Source organism: Eurytemora carolleeae, unplaced genomic scaffold, assembly GCF_000591075.1.
Source record: "Eurytemora carolleeae unplaced genomic scaffold, Eaff_2.0 scaffold981, whole genome shotgun sequence".
Classification (NCBI taxonomy): Eukaryota; Metazoa; Arthropoda; class Copepoda; order Calanoida; family Temoridae; genus Eurytemora; species Eurytemora carolleeae.
Genome location: NW_019396869.1, coordinates 68,280 through 86,000, shown reverse-complemented (window position 1 = coordinate 86,000; position 17,721 = coordinate 68,280). Strand labels below are relative to the sequence as shown.

The 17,721-nt window shown below is 31.9% G+C and overlaps 1 protein-coding gene and 1 long non-coding RNA gene across 2 annotated transcripts; both read left to right on the top strand.

Annotated features, from left to right (window-relative positions):
- Positions 1-3,585: 3,585 nt before the first annotated feature.
- Positions 3,586-8,365, top strand: LOC111709561 (uncharacterized). Its single transcript, XM_023483289.1, has 5 exons — positions 3,586-3,660; positions 4,708-4,790; positions 6,314-6,373; positions 6,995-7,045; positions 7,465-8,365. The coding sequence occupies exons 1-5, from the start codon at positions 3,601-3,603 to the stop codon at positions 7,604-7,606; spliced, it is 396 nt and encodes a 131-aa protein (XP_023339057.1). The 5' UTR covers positions 3,586-3,600; the 3' UTR covers positions 7,607-8,365.
- An 8,143-nt stretch (positions 8,366-16,508) lies between these two features.
- On the top strand, positions 16,509-17,601 carry LOC111709565 (uncharacterized). Its single transcript, XR_002766889.1, has 4 exons — positions 16,509-16,617; positions 17,040-17,093; positions 17,155-17,250; positions 17,583-17,601. It is a non-coding gene; the product is annotated as an uncharacterized LOC111709565 (long non-coding RNA).
- Positions 17,602-17,721: the final 120 nt, after the last annotated feature.

Here is a 17,721-nt window from a genome sequence, read left to right as displayed (position 1 = left end):
TATATAACTTGTAATTTTATTGTCCATCCATCTATATCTGTCAAATATATATATATATATATATATCCTCGGGTCTTCGTTATATACATCCTCTATCCTCCGTTAAATAAACACTCTGTGGTCCGAGACTCCACTGTTTAACAGCTGATCTCATCTCTAAGGGACACACAACAGCTGACTTCTATACTTAATATATGATAATATGAATTCTAGATTTGTTGGTTCAATTGTAACATGCAAATCTATAAAAAAAAAATACACGACAGACGACTGTCATGAATTTAAATAGTCCAACGAACAGCAATGGTTTGTAAATAATTTTAGCTTTTATACACAGAAAAATTAGTTACTTTGTTACAGCATAAAAGACATGAATTATTTAGATTAATCAATTGTTTTCTTCCCTAGGTTTATCGGGTTTACTCTAGAGTTGAAATTCAACTGGGTTTTTGTGAATCAATTTTGTTTTTACAAAATATTAGTTCCTTTAGACAAAATGTCCAAATCCAATACTCTAAATTTAAGTGAAATGCAATAAGTTTTAAAAATAATCAAAAAGGTTTCAAATCCTTACAATTTTTATCTTTTTTTGCTATTTCAATTTCTTGGTGTGAAGATATAAATAAAGAATTAGAGAATTTAACTTTTTTTACGATTTATAGATTCCATTTAATTCTCTCTCATGAGTCATGCTCATTAGTTTATTTTATATTTTTTTCAGAAACAAATTAATTGCCAAGATGAAGATGTGAATGTAAAGAGATGAAGATGAATGTAAATATAAAAAGTAAAATGCCAAGAAAAGAATGGTTTTTAATTTTACCTCTACTATACACCCAAATACACATAATAGCTGGGGAACCAAGGTAATAACAATCAACTTAAGAAAAAAAAAACTGCTGTAGACGGGGAAATGGGACAATTAACCACTAATCGACTCTGTTTAGTAAGCCGAGGTCAAGAAACAAATCTTTTTTTACAACCTTTCTTACAGTGATAACCAGAAAACTCTGGAATAGGAAGTCGACTTTTAGACTCACGTTATGACTTTAGATAAAGACAGAGCAATTCTGCTGTGTGTAAACAAACTCATTTCACTATGTTTAAAAACTTTCAAGTAAAGATATTTCCCTTGTAACAACATCAAATGTACTTTCAATGTCGTCTTCATATTCTACAGGTTTCTGGTTACGACTGTAGTGTTTACAGTATACAGTTTGATTAGTTTTGACTTTAAAGCTGTTTTTTTTACCGTTTTCGAGTGAACTCAAAACCAAGCCTTTTTCTACTCTCTAAGATCTATGTATGTATTGTATACTCAAGACAAACTATTTAGTTATGTACTGTACCAGTATTAGAATAAGTTGATTTAAACCTAAGATTTAAAACCACCAAACAAAGCATATATAACCTTATGTGTATTGCAATTTAAAATAAGGCCCTCCCTAAAGTTAGAAAATTGCTTATAAAAATTGTTAATGTTACCCTATTGTTCACAATGTGANAGTGTCAGCTTTATTTACCCAATGTCCGGGCGATACAGTACAAACAAAAGGTTGACCCGGCTCGGAAATTCAAATGTAGTTCGGCTGCCCGTGAAACAAAAACATTAAATTTACGTAATTGCTTTAAAATCGAACTAAAATTCTATTTTAAATTTAGAAAACCCTCAGTTGGACCTGTTAGCAACCTTGAGATGTCCGGGGATTATTATGGAACCACTGTGGAAGATATCACTATACTTCCCTCAGGGAGAACTAGCAAGTAATTCTTGTCAAGGGTTGCTTTCCAATCTGAATTCCGTTGTGCGCAATTGCGCACAACTATTCTCCTATTGCTCGGAAATTACAGGGGTTACAATTACGCGCAAGTAAAATCCTCTTGCTTTGGTCGGCGTAATTTCAAAATGAGGAGTATATCTGATTCACAACAGAATTTGCGTCAGTTCGGAATGCTTTCGGTCATTTCAAAGAGCCGAAAGCATTGCAATTTTGCAAACTACCGAAAATTCTGTTAGAATCGGTTTACATTCCAACTTTAGCACAATCTAAAAAGTTTATTGAAGAATTTTAAAGTTTATACAGTGAAACCCTTAATAACGAATACATCGACAGAATTCATCAAATGTCGTATTCTTCACTTTCTTATAATGGAATGTTGCAGATATTTAGTTTTTTAATTAAATGATTATATGGAGTTCTTTAAAACTGTTCCCGCACATTCATGGCTATTTATTTTTTTCGCAAATACTGAAATTTACGTAATATAGTATAAAACTCATTGAAAAATTTTCAAGACGACGTTTGATAAATTCTTCCGATGTATTCGGTATTAAAGGTTTCACTGTAGAAAATCTAAAAAGCGTTTAGAGTAATTAACAAGGTTTTATAGAACAATCTAAAACATTTTTACGTTAGCCTAACTTTCTATTTGTGAAAAATAATCTCAAAGATTAATAGAGATATCGAAACAATGTCCGAAATATTTTCACGCTCCCGTCAAAATTTCTTTTCATACAGTATTGAATGTCGTCTTATAACTTTTTTTTACTTAAGAAATGGTTCGCGAATTTTTTCAGTGTTCGAAAATTCGACTATCTTCAAGTTTTCGTTGTTCAAACATGCTGGGTCACTCACACAGGATGAGATTTCGAAGACGACAGACAACGTTTTTTTCATTTTCTTGCAAAATTATTCAGTAAATCATTATAAGAAAAAGCTTCATTGTGGAAAACTAAATTCAACCTTCATATTTTAGCGACGGCTAAATAAAAAAACGAAAGTCAAAAAACAACTAACTATATTTTACATGAAAATAGAACAAAGTAAAGTGAATCTAAAAATGGCGTAAACTACATTGGTCGACAACTAGACGTCTTCTATTTTGGTCGTCAAATCTACGGAGAAATATCTATCTATCAGATAAGAATTTAACACGAGACATCTAGCGGCCAAGATATCGTCCCCCAAAGTACGTGAAATACACGACCACGTTCTATGGAGAAAAAGGGCTCAGATGTCTGTTTATCATTTGTTTTATTGTTTACAATCTTTATTATTGTTGTTATGCAAAAACTAGCTCTTCAGCAGTCCAAAAACGTCACAGCAAAGTGTACGGAAACCCTATCGCCCCCTCCTTCTATTCAATTCTCCTTGATCTACTCTGTGGTGTACGGTAGATATATAATAACAAATTTAGGTTTCAGTTTCATATTAAACCTAATTTCCCCTGAACAGTTTAATTATCAGTCTCAAGATCTATTTATTTCATAGAATATCTTTTGAAACTGTTAAACTTTAAAACTTGTTAAATACTTTTTTCTATTTTTTTTTCAAGAATTTAATATTGTCTAAACTATAGTTTTGCTTCTTGAACAATGTAAGCAATTTTTAAAAATGTCATTATAAACATTATTAATTTTTTCAGAGAAATCTTTTTAAAATTTTTTTATTTTTGTACAAAATTGTTGTACAGTAAAAGACATGAAACATATATTGTCCATATACGTTAACTTAACCAACAATACTGTCAGGTAGATGTAAAACTCATCAACCAAACAGTCAGGTAGATGTCAACCGAACGAACCCTACTGTCAGGTACATGTCAACCAATCCAACCCTATTGTCAGGTACTTGTCAACCAATCCAACCCTACTGTCAGGTATATGTCAACCAATCCAACCCTATTGTCAGGTACATGTCAACCAATCCAAACCTTCTGTCAGGTACATGTCAACCAATCCAACCCTAATGTCAGGTACATGTCAACCAATCCAACCCTATTGTCAGGTACATGTCAACCAATCCAACCATACTATGAGGTACATGTCAACCAATCCAACCCTATTGTCAGGTACATGTCAAACAATCCAACCATACTGTGAGGTACATGTCAACCAATCCAACCCTATTGTCAGGTACATGTCAACCAATCCAACCCTACTGTCAGGTACATGTCAACCAATCCAACCCTATTGTCAGGTACATGTCAACCAATCCAACCCTACTGTCAGGTACATGTCAACCAACCCAACCCTACTGTCAGGTACATGTCAACCAAACCAACCCTACTGTCAGGTACATGTCAACCAATCCAACCCTACTGTCAGGTACATGTCAACCAATCCAACTCTACTGTCAGGTACATGTCAACCAATCCAACCCTACTGTCAGGTACATGTCAACCAATCCAACCCTACTGTCAGGTACATGTCAACCAATCCAACCCTGCTGTTTCTTTTTGTTGATGTTTTCTATTTCAATTAAGTCCCGTGTTTAACTTGTAAGTTTTGTTTGTATGCTCTTTTTTCTCTTATATTTAAGCTTTTTTAATGTTACTTACGACGACTTTTTCTTTGTACAGTTAATAAAAACAATTTAATATTTCGTAGAATTTTAAGTTTAAATTGGCGAATTCCCCCCAAAAATATGTTGGTAACATGGTTAAACCAACTTTGACTATTTTTTTGCCGGTGAGCTGTGGGGTAAATTTTTAGCCGTTAGACGACAAACATTACAATTCATATATTCTAGTATTTTAGAAATGATGCTGATATTGCTTTCTAGAAGCAACACTTTGTTAATCTGACCGGCCTATAACCTACCCTTGGATTTCGTGAGGTCCTGCTACAAAATTGGGCCTGATCTGATTTTATTTTGGTGTTTACTTGATATTTTTATGTTTAAAAATTTGAATGATACTTCTCAGGTGCGACGGATAGAATATAGAACAGCGGATACCGGTGGAGAGAGTACCTGGAGCCTGGAGAGAAACTGCAGCTCCGACTGCAGGTCTACAGTGATAACCAGAAACCATGGGAATAGGAAGACGACATTATAACAATACTTCTATATATTTGATGTTGTTTCAAAGTAAATAATTTTGCTTGACATTTATTAAATCACGAGTTGAGTGAAATGGGTCTGTTTACACTGCACGAAATGTTTGTATCTAATGCTCTTCGGAATTTTTTTTTAGTTATAAATTGATTTTAAACGTCATCAACTTTACTTTTCTCAACTTTACTTTTTTACTTCTGCTGAAGCTTATTTGATAGGATCTATAGAAATAGCCACTGAAATAAGACAAGTACACAAACGTTTCAAAAAATTATCTATATTACTATTATTTTGGCACAACGTGCTATAAAGTTTTTGGACTTTTTTCTCTATATCTCGAAGGTTCTCGTATTTTTAGATTATATTTTGTCCCTCGCTAAAGCTCGGGACAAAATTAAATCTAAAAAGGCTTTAACCTTTTCGATAACGAGAACAATTTCTGTTCTAAAACTTTAAACCACTGCGAACCAAAATAAGTCTTATACAAAGTTATTTTGATGTTGTAACAAAGCAAATAACTCAGACTAGTATAATCAGTTAAATGGGTCTGTTTACACTTAACACTTACTGGGCCTCTTTTTCATTGGACCATTTAAAGTCATAACTTGAGTTTAATTGTCGACTTCCTATTCCATAATTTTCTGGTTATCACTGTAAGTAATTTTTATTCGCCCTTCACCAACCTTTATGCCTTAAGAGAGGGTAATTGGCCCCATCAATATAACAAACAATGAATAACGGGTCTTTATTCAAATTCATTAAAAATACAAGCAAGTCTAAAATTTTATACAGTGAAACCCTTAATAACGAATATATCGGAAGAATTTATCAAATGTCGTCTTGACAATTTTTTAATGAGTTTTATACTATATTACGTAAATTTCAGTATTTGCGAAAATAAATAGATAGCCATGAATATGCGGGAACAGTTTTAAAGAGTTCCATATAATCATTTAATTAAAAAACTAAATATCTGCAACATTCCATTATCAGAAAGTGAAGAATACGACATTTGATTAATTCTTTCGATGTATTCGTTATTAGGGGTTTCACTGTATTTTATATTTATGATTAAAATGTAATCACCTCTTAACGGCAAAAGATATCAGGAATAAAAAATGTAAAATCTTTAGCTAGTGGTACGCTATATCAAATAAACTTTGTTTAGAATAGATCAGATGTAATAAAAAATATATCAAAATAAATGAAAACTACGATGGCAAATTCTGATTAATATTCTATTTTTGAAGTGACGTATTATGATTATTGGAAATAGCTTCATTAAAACAATAACAAATTATGAAAAAGTATCTGAACATTTTCTGAAAAAGGTAAAATTGTGAAATCATTTTTATGAATATCGTTTATTTGAAATTAACAATATGGTTTCTGAGTAGTCATAATTCGTCACAAACTTATAACTTCACACGTCATAAGGTAAAGTCAAGTTTTCAGATTTTTTTCTATGTTTTCAGGCCATTTTGTGTGACCATGGGAGGAAGAACTAAGATAACATACTGCTCCAGTTGTTGCAGGTAGGAAAACTGAAGTTTTGAAAATTTGCTGAAAAGTATTTAAATTTAAAAACTAATAGAATGAACCTAACTTTAATGGAAAATCAAATTTTTTTTTTATTTTCGTGGATTATTCATATTACATTATTTTTTTCTTCATTATTTTATTTTTTCTCAACATTATCTTAAAATTTTCATCTGTATAAAAGTCCTACAAAGAATATCAAAATATCACAATTTTTTTCGTCTTTTTTCTTTTAATTATAAAATGTCAACAAAGATTTTGTATTTTGCAGCTAAATTTGTTTAAAATATATCAGTTGCATCATGCAATTGCAAAGTACAAAACTCTCATCCACAGTTTTATACAGTTTAACCCAGAACTTCGGGGCCATTAAAAAAAAATTTAAAAATGTCGTTTTCTTAACATACTCATATTTGCATGCCGCAGATATATATATTTTTTAATTAAATAATTGTAATGAGCTCTTTGAAAGTGTTCCTGCATATTTAATGAATGCTTATTAATTTTTACCAAAAATTAGATAACTATCACTACTAAAAATTTATTCAAGACGACATTTTATAAATTCTTTCGATGTCTTCGAAGTTCTGGGTTTTAACTGTATAGTTGTTATTTAGACTTGATGGCTTACCAGTTCTACAAAATGATAGTAAAAACATGGATGAAGGGTAAGCTGATTTTTTAAAAAACTAGGCTTTTAGGGCGCTTCGCGACCATCTTCTATTTAAATTGTGAACATGTTCTTTTTGTTTACATTTTAAAACAAAGAAGAAACAAATTTTGCGGATTTTAAAAAAAAAATCGCGGATTTTCAAGAATTAAAATTTTTTTTACAAAATTAAAACCTTTAAACACATTTTTTAAATTTTTATCATTCATAAACCTTCCCTGTGGTCACGTGATGTCCCACAAAAATTTGGGCCCGATCGGTTCAGCCGTTTTGACGTTTATTGAATACAAACAAACAGACAGACACTCAAACAAATAGACAGACAAGCCAAATTTATATATAGATATGTCGAGATAAATAAGGCTTAAAAGAATTCAGAAAAAACGTGCTATGCAAAATTAAAAATGTTTATTTTAGATTGTTGAAGAAAAGAGACAACAGTCGATGTAACATTGACAATGGAGCGCTAAAAATGTACCCACATTTTTCATCAGTAGTTATTAACATAATTTTATTTCAAATATCTACAATCTGCTGTCTCTGTAAAGTTCATAATTAATATGTGCTTATTTCTTCTCAGATATAAACATTTTAAGAATGTAAAATGCGGAAAATGGAAGTCGTCTTCGACAAGTTTGGTAATAACTTGCTGCTTTACTTAGCCGAGGCTGTTCGTTCTAAGTACGGTAAAATACGACCTCTGTCGGCGAAATAAAAATGGAAAGTAAAATTGGATTAAGTGGCGACATCTATACTTAGGGTTGACATCTAGTGGCAAAAGAATATAGAGTGCGGAGTCGGACAACGAAGCCAGACAAAGCACAGACAAAGTACAGACAAAGTACAGACAAAGTACAGACAAAGCACAGACAAAGTACAGAAAAAGTACAGACAAAGTACAGACAAAGTACGTCATAAATACATCGTTGCTTTGTGTAAAAGGGAAAATGAAAGAAGTTGTAAATTCATTATTGACCAGTATTCATGACAAAATTTGAAGTTTTCAATATTTTTTTGAAGGCAAAGTGAGAACCAGAAAACTCTGGAATAGGAAGACGACTTTCATTGTGTCCCAATAAACAGGATAATTTAATTAAAACTAAGCAGGAAATATGATTATACAAATTCCCAGTTTACTGTAGAAAAAGAGCATCGTTTTTAGGTCCGTTCTTACATCACCAAGGTTTTCTTCTTAAGATGTGATCCTAAAAAATCTTAACTATCTAACATGCAGCAAAATTAGATTTTCCAAAATTTTGCTTTTAACCCTATTCCTGCTGGGGGGGGGGTGTCAAGTTGACCCCCCCCCTCTAGATTTTTTTTACATAACTTAAAAAGTATTGGTCTGATGCTGTTGAAATTTTCTGACTTTTCCTACATACCCAAAGCCCTCCCTTTATGCCTAAAACCGGGCTTTAATACTAACTGCCTGAGTCCTAGGATAGTCTAGTGAACATACTGTATTAATGTACTCTACTTCATATAATTTGTGAACATTTACATGATTTGTACACTTTGAACTCCCTTTCAGGCTGAAAGGGACTGACAAAATTCATACCGAGGGATTGTCTAAATTTCACTCTAATATATATTCTATTCTTTTTGAGGTCGACACACTATTTCATGAATAATCAAATCATTCTTGGTGGTCCCTAAATTAAAATATTTACTGGGACTCACTGTACTAAAGATTGATGTTTTGAAATTGTAAATTATTCGGGCGTCCATATTTTCTATCATCTTCCTGCAACGTCAGTGATAGTTTTAGTGAAAAATAAACTTAAAGAGACTGTATGCGTAGTTTCAGCGATTCCTATTATCAACGGTTCCCTTGCAAGCTTGTTTTGATTATACGTTCATCCTCTCTTTGAAAAATGTTTATTTTCAACTCTGGTTTCTCCAGAAGCTGACTTGCGCATTTCCGCTAAAGATTTGTCCCGCATTATTGATCCATGGATTAAAGTTCTGAATCGTGATGTGCATCTTTTTATTAAAATTACTTAAGTTTTCGCTTTAAATCGATGTTATTTTTAAACTGTCATCTGGTGCAAGGAATTAAAATAAATCAGTTTTAATTTCTACAAATTTTCTCAAATACAATCAAAATTTGAATTGCTTTCATTTGAATTTAAAGGTTAGTGAATATCTCGGTGGTCAAATATATGTGGTATTATAACTATATAATATATGTATTTACATTAATAAATCTTCTTTTAAATTGAATAATTTAAACTTTTGACTTAGAGAGAGATGAATAATCATTTAAAGGGAGAGACCGGCTAGTCTATACAGTTGAACTGAGAGTGCAGTACAGTACATTCAAAGGGAGAGACTGGCTAGTTTATACAATTGAACTGAGAGTGCAGTAAAATACAGTGATAACCTGAAAACAATGAACTGGAGGACGACATTACAGCAATATAAAAGTGCGTTTGATATTGTTATAAAGCAAATAGTGAGCGAATTGTCATGATTTAAAAAAAAACAAGTTTACGCTTTTACATTGTACTTATTGGTAAAAAAGAATGTCAAGGTTTTCTCTATATTACTTTACTCTCAGCTCAACCATCCTACCGATCCGGTCTGTTACTTTACATTTTTTAAGGAGATAATTTAAAAAATCAAAGCTTTTTGACTTAGCATGGGCTCCACACTAAATTGAAAATATATCTCAATATAATAAAGTTCTTCGCTCATATATTTATATATTTGTATGAATGTTAGTTATAGCTGGCGCTGGCCAGAGGGCTGGACCGAATTGGCTGAACTAGACGGCTGGACCGAATTGGCTGAACTTTTTTGATGAAACTCATGATGAAACTTCAGCTTGTAATACATATACAGTGTGTCTAAAAACGGGGGAAAAGGGTGAACAGACTCGGTTGTACTCGGATTTTCCAGATTGAGACCAATTTTAAAATCTACGTACAATTTCCGATTCAATGAGCCCAATTTTTGGCTTGTAGATCTAAAAATAACAATTGTACTGTAATAAACTGTAACTTAACATTGAATATATAAAATTGTGCAAACGGAGATTATCTTATTTTTACCAAATTACTCACTCCAGTTGGAAACTTTAGGAGCCTGTAAAATTGTTATTTTCAGATCTCCAAGCTTAAAGTTGTACTCATTGAAACGGAAATTGTAGGTAGATTTTAAAAATGGTCTCCATCTTGAAAATCCGATTACAAGCAAGTGCAGTTTAGACCCTTATACAAAATTGATTTTCTTATTTTTACAAAATTACTCATTCAAGTTGGAAACTTTAGGAGCCATATAAAATTGTTAAATTTAAATCTACAAGCCTATAAAATTGGGTTTATTATATCGAAATTTGTACGTAGTTTTTAAAAATGGTCTCAATCTTGAAAATCCGATTCCAAAGGAATCTGTAGACCCTAATTCCCCGTTTTTTTTAGACACCCTTACAAAATAAGGTTCAAATACATGGTAATGTGAATTGTACACAGACTCATTTTTCTTATTGCAGATAATTTGTTAAGCTAATGACAAACATTATTTGCAATTTAACAACATCAAATACGGCATAAAACTGCTAAATTTTTGTCATCCTATTCCATAGCTTTTTTGTCTTGTCTCATTATAAATTGTATGTAAATATTTCATAATTGAAATCATTAAGGGTTAACAACGTCTATTAAAATCACCAAACCTCTTTATAATTTCACCTTTTTTAAAAATCACGCAACCTTCAACTCGCGAGAAATTCATCTTTTGTTGTTTTGTTTAAAGGGACTGTTCAAGTAAAATGAAAGGGCGTATAATACGCTATTTTTATCTCAACAGGTAGAGTTCGTTTGGCATTATGAAAGAAATCCGAGAATTAAATCTAAAGGAACTGTCAGCTTAATATTAATTGTGAGCCTCCATTTAGAGAGGGGCCCTTTATGATTCACCCAGGTTCCCTTCCAACCTTAATATGATTAACTAGCTGCAGGGCCTGGCGCTGAAAGTGGAAAAAAATTTAAAATTTTGAAAAAAAAATCGATTTTTTAGCCTATTACACCCATCGGTCACCCATGAGTGTCCACAAAAAATTTCAGGCCATTCGGTCCGGCCAGCCGTTTTGCCGGCTATACGCAACATATTTATATGTCATGTTTTATCATATAGATATGTGAAAAAGTGTTTAATTATATTAATGTGAAGCAAGAAATACCCAAGTCACTTTTGTAGAGAAACCACAAATGAAAATAATATGTATATTAAAAAAAAACATGGATATCTAATTCATACTGCATGAATGCACTAATTGGATAACTGTAATTGTTTATTATACATATAGTATACATACACTAGGGGTCGGGGTTTTTGATCGGTTTCTATATACATCTATTCATTATGTATAAAGACTAGTAAAAGTAGCCGGCGTTGCCCGTGCAAAATGTGTATTTGGGCATAACATGAAACATTAGAAATAATATCAGAAAATGATTATTTTTCAAAAACATGAATATATCATTCATTCTTGATCATACACAGCTGATATGGGTATCTTTGTGAATAGGACGTTTCTATAATGTGAAGGTCACATAAAGTTTTGTTTGGCTTAATTTTTAATGTTTCTGCATGGGGGTGTTTTTAATCTCGTGTTTGTGTGTGTTTGTAAGAAGAGCAGTATTGAGCTAGTTTCCATATTTGGAGATTTTGAATTAGAACTAAATTATTGTTCTCTACTAGTTCCTAACAGTGAACGTGAAAGGGGGAGCGCTCTAGTAATTGAGCACGCGCCTAATTTAGAACTCGCCTGCATGTCAGGGTGTCCGCGCATGTTACTGTGCGTTTTGTAGTTTTAAGTTTATAAAACAAAAGAGAAATGTGTTAGTATTTAAATAGCCTTAAAATGAAATTAATTAATTTTCTTGCACTTTTATTTTACTGCATTGTATCTGCAGATATATGAATACATAGACTGTCATAAGTTTTTTGATAATTCTAAAGAAACTTCTTTTTTATTTTTTATTCAAGGTGAATTAATAGCACTGAAATATTATGCAACTGATATATTAATATTAAACTCATTATTTTCGCGGCATTTGATCTTATATATGTAATATGACATTATAAAAAACCCTTGCTATGATTCTGGGATTCACTGTAGTAACCCTTTATTTTCGATACAACGGTACTCTTCAAAACTTTATTCCAATTACATAAAAGATGAGGTCAACATTTTTCATTTTTATAAAGTTTTCAATATGAACAATTTTCTTCATTGAGCCTGCTGAATAGTCATAAAAAGCTAACCATAGTTTAAAATAATCAATTTTCCGACAGAAAAACTAATCATTACAATCCTAAACTAATTAAAGGTTATAAAAGTTTATCGATAACTGGGACATGGTCATTGCCTATCTGTAAATGAAGAGTCCCCTAAAATAACATCTAAAGGGTCCCTTTAAAATTAAAGAGACCATGTCCCTTTCCCTTTAAAATTGAAGAGACCATGTCCCTTTCCCTTTAAAATTGAAGAGACCATGTCCCTTTCCCTTTAAAATTGAAGAGACCATGTCCCTTTCCCTTTAAAATTAAAGAGACCATGTCCCTTTCCCTTTAAGAATAAAGGAACCAAGATAAAAAGGAAGATATTCAGTCCTATTCTATATTTAGTATTCATGAATAGACACCATTACCAGTAATTTGTGAAACCAAGAGTTGTAAAAACTAAATGAATGTAAAATATAAAGAATGTTCTGGTTTCCTGCATACACCACAAACACTGATCTAATAGTCAGAGAAGCTTTATTTCGAACCCATTAAACCTCTTAATTGCTTATATTTTTCTTGTTTCGATTTTGCTCGTCATAATTAGTTTAGCTGCAGATTTGTGTTTTTACATTAAATAATAGTTTACGGCTCTTCAACAGCTGGCACCGTTAACAATTTCTAAAAAAACGCGCCATTAATAAATTTTAAAACGCTAACGAACGATAACTTTAAAGACAACGGAAAATACCATTACCGAACTGAACGTTCCGTTCATACCTAATTATAACGAACGGCTAACTGAAACTTTGTTTACCTTTGTTTAACTGACCATTAATGATCACGGCTTGAAAGAAGTCTGTCCATATTATATGATTCTCAAGTTTATTGGCCTTCCCTGTATAAACTTTAAGCACAGTGTGATGTATTCCTACATACACAGATTTCTTATTGTGAGAATATTCTATAAAGTTAAGAAATTGACGATATTATTGTAAAGCTCAGGGGTCCGCCCCTTCTTCACTTTATAAGATGATCCACCCTCTATTCAGAAATACCTATATCAAGGTTATCATTTCATAACCACCTCATAGAAAGGAGGGGGAGGTCAAGATATTCGAGTACAATTTTTCCTTTAATCCTATCCTATTTGGCGAGGAGGGGGGGGGGGGGTTATTACATAACTTAAAAAAGACTTTCACTTAATTGGACTCAAAATGGTCCAACTTCATAATTGTAAATTTTGTTAGAAAATGTATAAAGGTTGTCTACTGTTTAAATATTGAAATCTTTTATTCCTGTGTCCGAATTTTATGAATTTAAGCCGCGTCTCAAATCACCCTAAAACCGGTTTCAATTGAGCGTCGGCTTAAATTTTGATAAAACTAAATACAATTTTAATTGGAACCAACCATAGTTGAGCTAATTGCAAAAATCAAAAAGATTTGCGGCTAAATTTTTTTTACCCACCTTCCCCTCCCCATTCCTTTTATCTACGCCTTTAAATCTCTCCCTTTCCTGTATCCCCCTCCCCCTCCCTTTCCTGGTTGCTGGACGTGCACAGGTTTAGATTATCAAACTCTGGTTCCGATCTAAGTAGATAAATCCGTTTCCGTCTTCCTCATTCCTTGGTTTCTCCGTCCTGTCTCAGGGTTCATGCTTGAGTACAGTTTTCCTGTGGGAGAACTCACTCATCCGGAGCTACCGGATAGATAGATATATATATCATTTAATCTCTTTAATAGAGAAACCTATTTTTTGTAAAAATCTTTGATTATTTAGAAGTAAACCCAGGTTCTTTAGTAGAAACCCCAATTTTTTTGGTAGAAATTTTAGTTCTTTAGTAGAATACCTTGATTTTTTAGTAGAAAGCCTTATTTCTTTTGTAAAGATTCCTGGATTTTTAGTTGAGAACCTTATTTTTTTAGTAGAAGATTTTTAATTTTTAATAGAGAATCTTTTTTGTTGTTGAGAACAATGGATTTTAGTAGAGACCCCTTGTTTTTTAGTAGAGAACCATGATTCTTCAGCAGATAACCTTGCTTTAGTGGAGAATCTTGTTTTTTAGTAGAGAACCCTTGTTTTTTTAGTAGAGAACCCCTTGTTTTAGTAGAGAACTCTGGTTTTTAGTAGAGAGTCCATTTTTTTTTAGTAGAGAACCCTTGTTTTTTTTTAGTAGAGAACTCTGGTTTTTAGTGGAGAGTCCAGTTTTTTTAGTAGAGAACCTGTTATTCTATTTGAGAACCCTGGGTTTTAGTAGAGAACCCTTGTTTTTTTAGTATAGAACCCTTGTTTTTTTAGTAGAGAACTCTGGTTTTTAGTAGAGAGTCCAGTTTTTTTTGTAGAGAACCCGTGTTTTTTTTAGTAGAGAACTCTGGTTTTTAGTAGAGAGTCCAGTTTTTTTAGTAGAGAACCCTGTTATTTTATTTGAGAACCCTAGTATTTAGTAGAGAACCCTTGTTTTTTTAATTGAGAATCTTTTATTTCAGTAATGAACAAAAGTTGGATAGATATTTAAGCAATCAATAAAATATTATGGGTTTAAACTGTACAAAATCTTAGAAAGATAAATACTATTTGTTAGAAAGTGAGTTTGACAAATTCTAGCAATTGTAGAAGGTAGAAAGAAGGTGCATAAAGATTATATTTTCCGTGTGAACTAATCCTGTAGTTTACCCAGGGTGTGGTTTAATCAATGAATGAAAATGGCGGAAAATGGGGGAAAAAATTCCTTTAGTTTTTTCTATCAATCATCTTTTCATTTCTTCTCTACATATTCTTTTTCTTTTTCATTTCCTTTCTTACTTTTGCATCGTTTATTGTCTACAGATATATCAATGGGTTAAGAATAAGATTAAATATCGATTTATCAAAATATTTTATTCAGCAAAGTGAAAGGAATGTTAAGAAAAGTTAATCCATAAAACGAGTTCAAGAAAACTACAATAAGAAATAAATCCTACAGAAGAATTCAAGGAACTAGGAATTTAGGGCGTTTCGCGGCTCTTTCCTAATTGCAATTTTAACTTTTAGTTGTTGCTTCGAAAGAATTCTTGATTGGGACAATTTCTTCAGCCATTTATCTGAAAATCATTTTTATAGAGAAATCACAATTAAAAATAATCAATTTTTAAAGAGAAAACATGAAAAGCTCTTTCGTTCTCGATAAAATAAGAATTTAAGGGTTTCCTTGTGAATTGGGCGCACCCCTCTAAAAATGTAGGGTCCCTTTCTACGTCTACGGTTACTTTGATGCAAGCCTAATAAACCTTGTAAATCTGTTTGTTCAGTGTTTGACCCCTAGGACCCCTAGTATATTGCCCCCACCGCGTCTCAACATTTTTCAAGGAAATTTCATCAAAATTTTCATTTCAATTAATCCCAGACGCGGTCTCAAGCAGAGCCTTTGAATTATTATTTCACAGCTCACATTTGTCTAGATATATATATATGTACATATAGATAGATAGACATATATATATAATAGATATATAGTTTTTCTTCATTTATAGTTCTAAACCAAATTATTATTAATGAGACCACTGGGTTGGCTTTTTTTCCAACAGGTTTTAATTCCTTATACCCATCCCCCCATTGCCTAAAAGTCTCCGAACCCCCGAAATATTCGAGAATTTGCTCGACGTCTCTTTTCAGAAGATTTTAAGTAAAAATTACAATTTTATTTTTACGTTTTATTCAACAAAATAGAATAAACTGCGCTTTTTCAATGAAATAAGAATTAAGAATTTTTCAAAATAAAATAAGACGAAAAAAGATGTTTTTTTTAAAATCTTTGGAAAAGGGACCCAGTACATTTCGAGAACATTTCTAAGGTTAAAAACAGCATTTTAGAGAAAAATGTTAAATCGACGACCCCCCCCCCTCCCAGCCAATTTCTGGGGATTGTAAATGAGAATTTCACGAATATTAGACGACACTAATCACATTGTTCTATGACTCACCCTGTATATATATATAATGTTTATTAAACCAACTGAGGCCGAATTTAATGAATTTAAGCCGCGTATCAAATCCGCCAAAAACCGGCTTCAATCAAGCGCCGGCTTAAATCTTGAAACATTTCGAAAACAATGTTAAGTGGAACCAACCACATTTGAGCCGCGTTTCAAATTTAAGCTGCGGCTCAAATTCCTTAAATTCAGCCTCTGGCAGCTTACGGGAGTCCGAGGCCCATGAATAATTTTTAGTTATTTTCCTTGGAACAGTTTAGTTCAGTACATTGTTCCAATAGTTAAATATATATTTCACTAAAGTTTAAATACTAAAAATGCAGGAGAGAAAAAGATGGGTTTTAGCGCAAATGTTGAGCACAATTTTCAGGTAAAGAAATGGTTTCTTTTTCAGAATTATATTTGGTAGGGGGGAGGGGGTTGAGGGGAGTGAGGGAGGGGGGTCAAAAAAGATGTAGTTATTTCGAAGACAAAATAATGTTTTAATAACGTTGTATACTTTCAAAGGAATTGAGTTTTTACTAGAAATCATGATTTTCTAATCCCTATATCTTTGGAACCAAATGTTTAAGACCTTAGCTATGTCAAACTATGAATTCTGTTAGATCATATAGGCTAAATATCTAAGGTTTACACCATTATAGGTTGCAAAAAGAAAGGAATTAGGAAATTTGAGTTTGTGACAAAGACTTAATTTATTTGTCTGTATGTTTCATTCCCAATGGGAATTTCCCATGAGTGGCATTTTTATACTATGTATAAAAATATTAAATATATTTTAAAAATTTTAAGGTTAAAACACAGTTTAGAGAAACAACTGCTTTCAAATGAAAAGACAAGTTTTAGGTAAATTATATTTGAATGTTGTTTTTCGATGAATTTTTAATTTATAAAAGTTAAAATTTAGATTTACTGTTGGAGACATTACATTGATAAAAGAATTATGCGTTGATATTAATGAAGAAATATTTTTTTCAAATCTGCTATATCTTTACAAAATAAGGTAGTTACAATATTATGAATTTAAAATTTGAAAACTAATTTTCAGACATACGATTTTAATTAATATAAAAAGAAATAAGATAGCAAATTAAAAAAAGAAAGTGAGTCAATGCCACAAACTCTGATTTTCTAATCTTTATATCTTTGCAACATAAAAATCATAAAAATATATATATGGCAAGTATTTAGGGATTAGAAAATTTGAGTTCGTGGCAAAGATTCAATTTCTTAACACCATCTCTCGGACATAAAAAATATATCTTTTTACAACTTTTTAAATTGATAAGCAAAAAAATACTGATAGATGGATGGATATTTATTAGCATTTTCCAGGAATCCTAATCAAAATTTTCCAGGAAATCTAATCAAAATTTTCCAGGGAATCTAGAATTATTTTTCCAAAAATCCTAATCATAATTTTCCAGGAAATCTAAAATTATTTTTCCAGGAATCCTAATCAAAATTTTGATTT

Bases quoted from the DNA above. Each gene is read 5' to 3' on its own strand.
- LOC111709561 (XM_023483289.1), top strand. From the start codon at position 3,601: ATGTCAACCAATCCAACCCTATTGTCAGGTACTTGTCAACCAATCCAA. The intron at 4,791-6,313 runs GTCTACAGTGAT...CTATGTTTTCAG, and splicing joins AACTGCAGCTCCGACTGCAG to GCCATTTTGTGTGACCATGG. The intron at 7,046-7,464 runs GTAAGCTGATTT...TGTTTATTTTAG, and splicing joins AGTAAAAACATGGATGAAGG to ATTGTTGAAGAAAAGAGACA.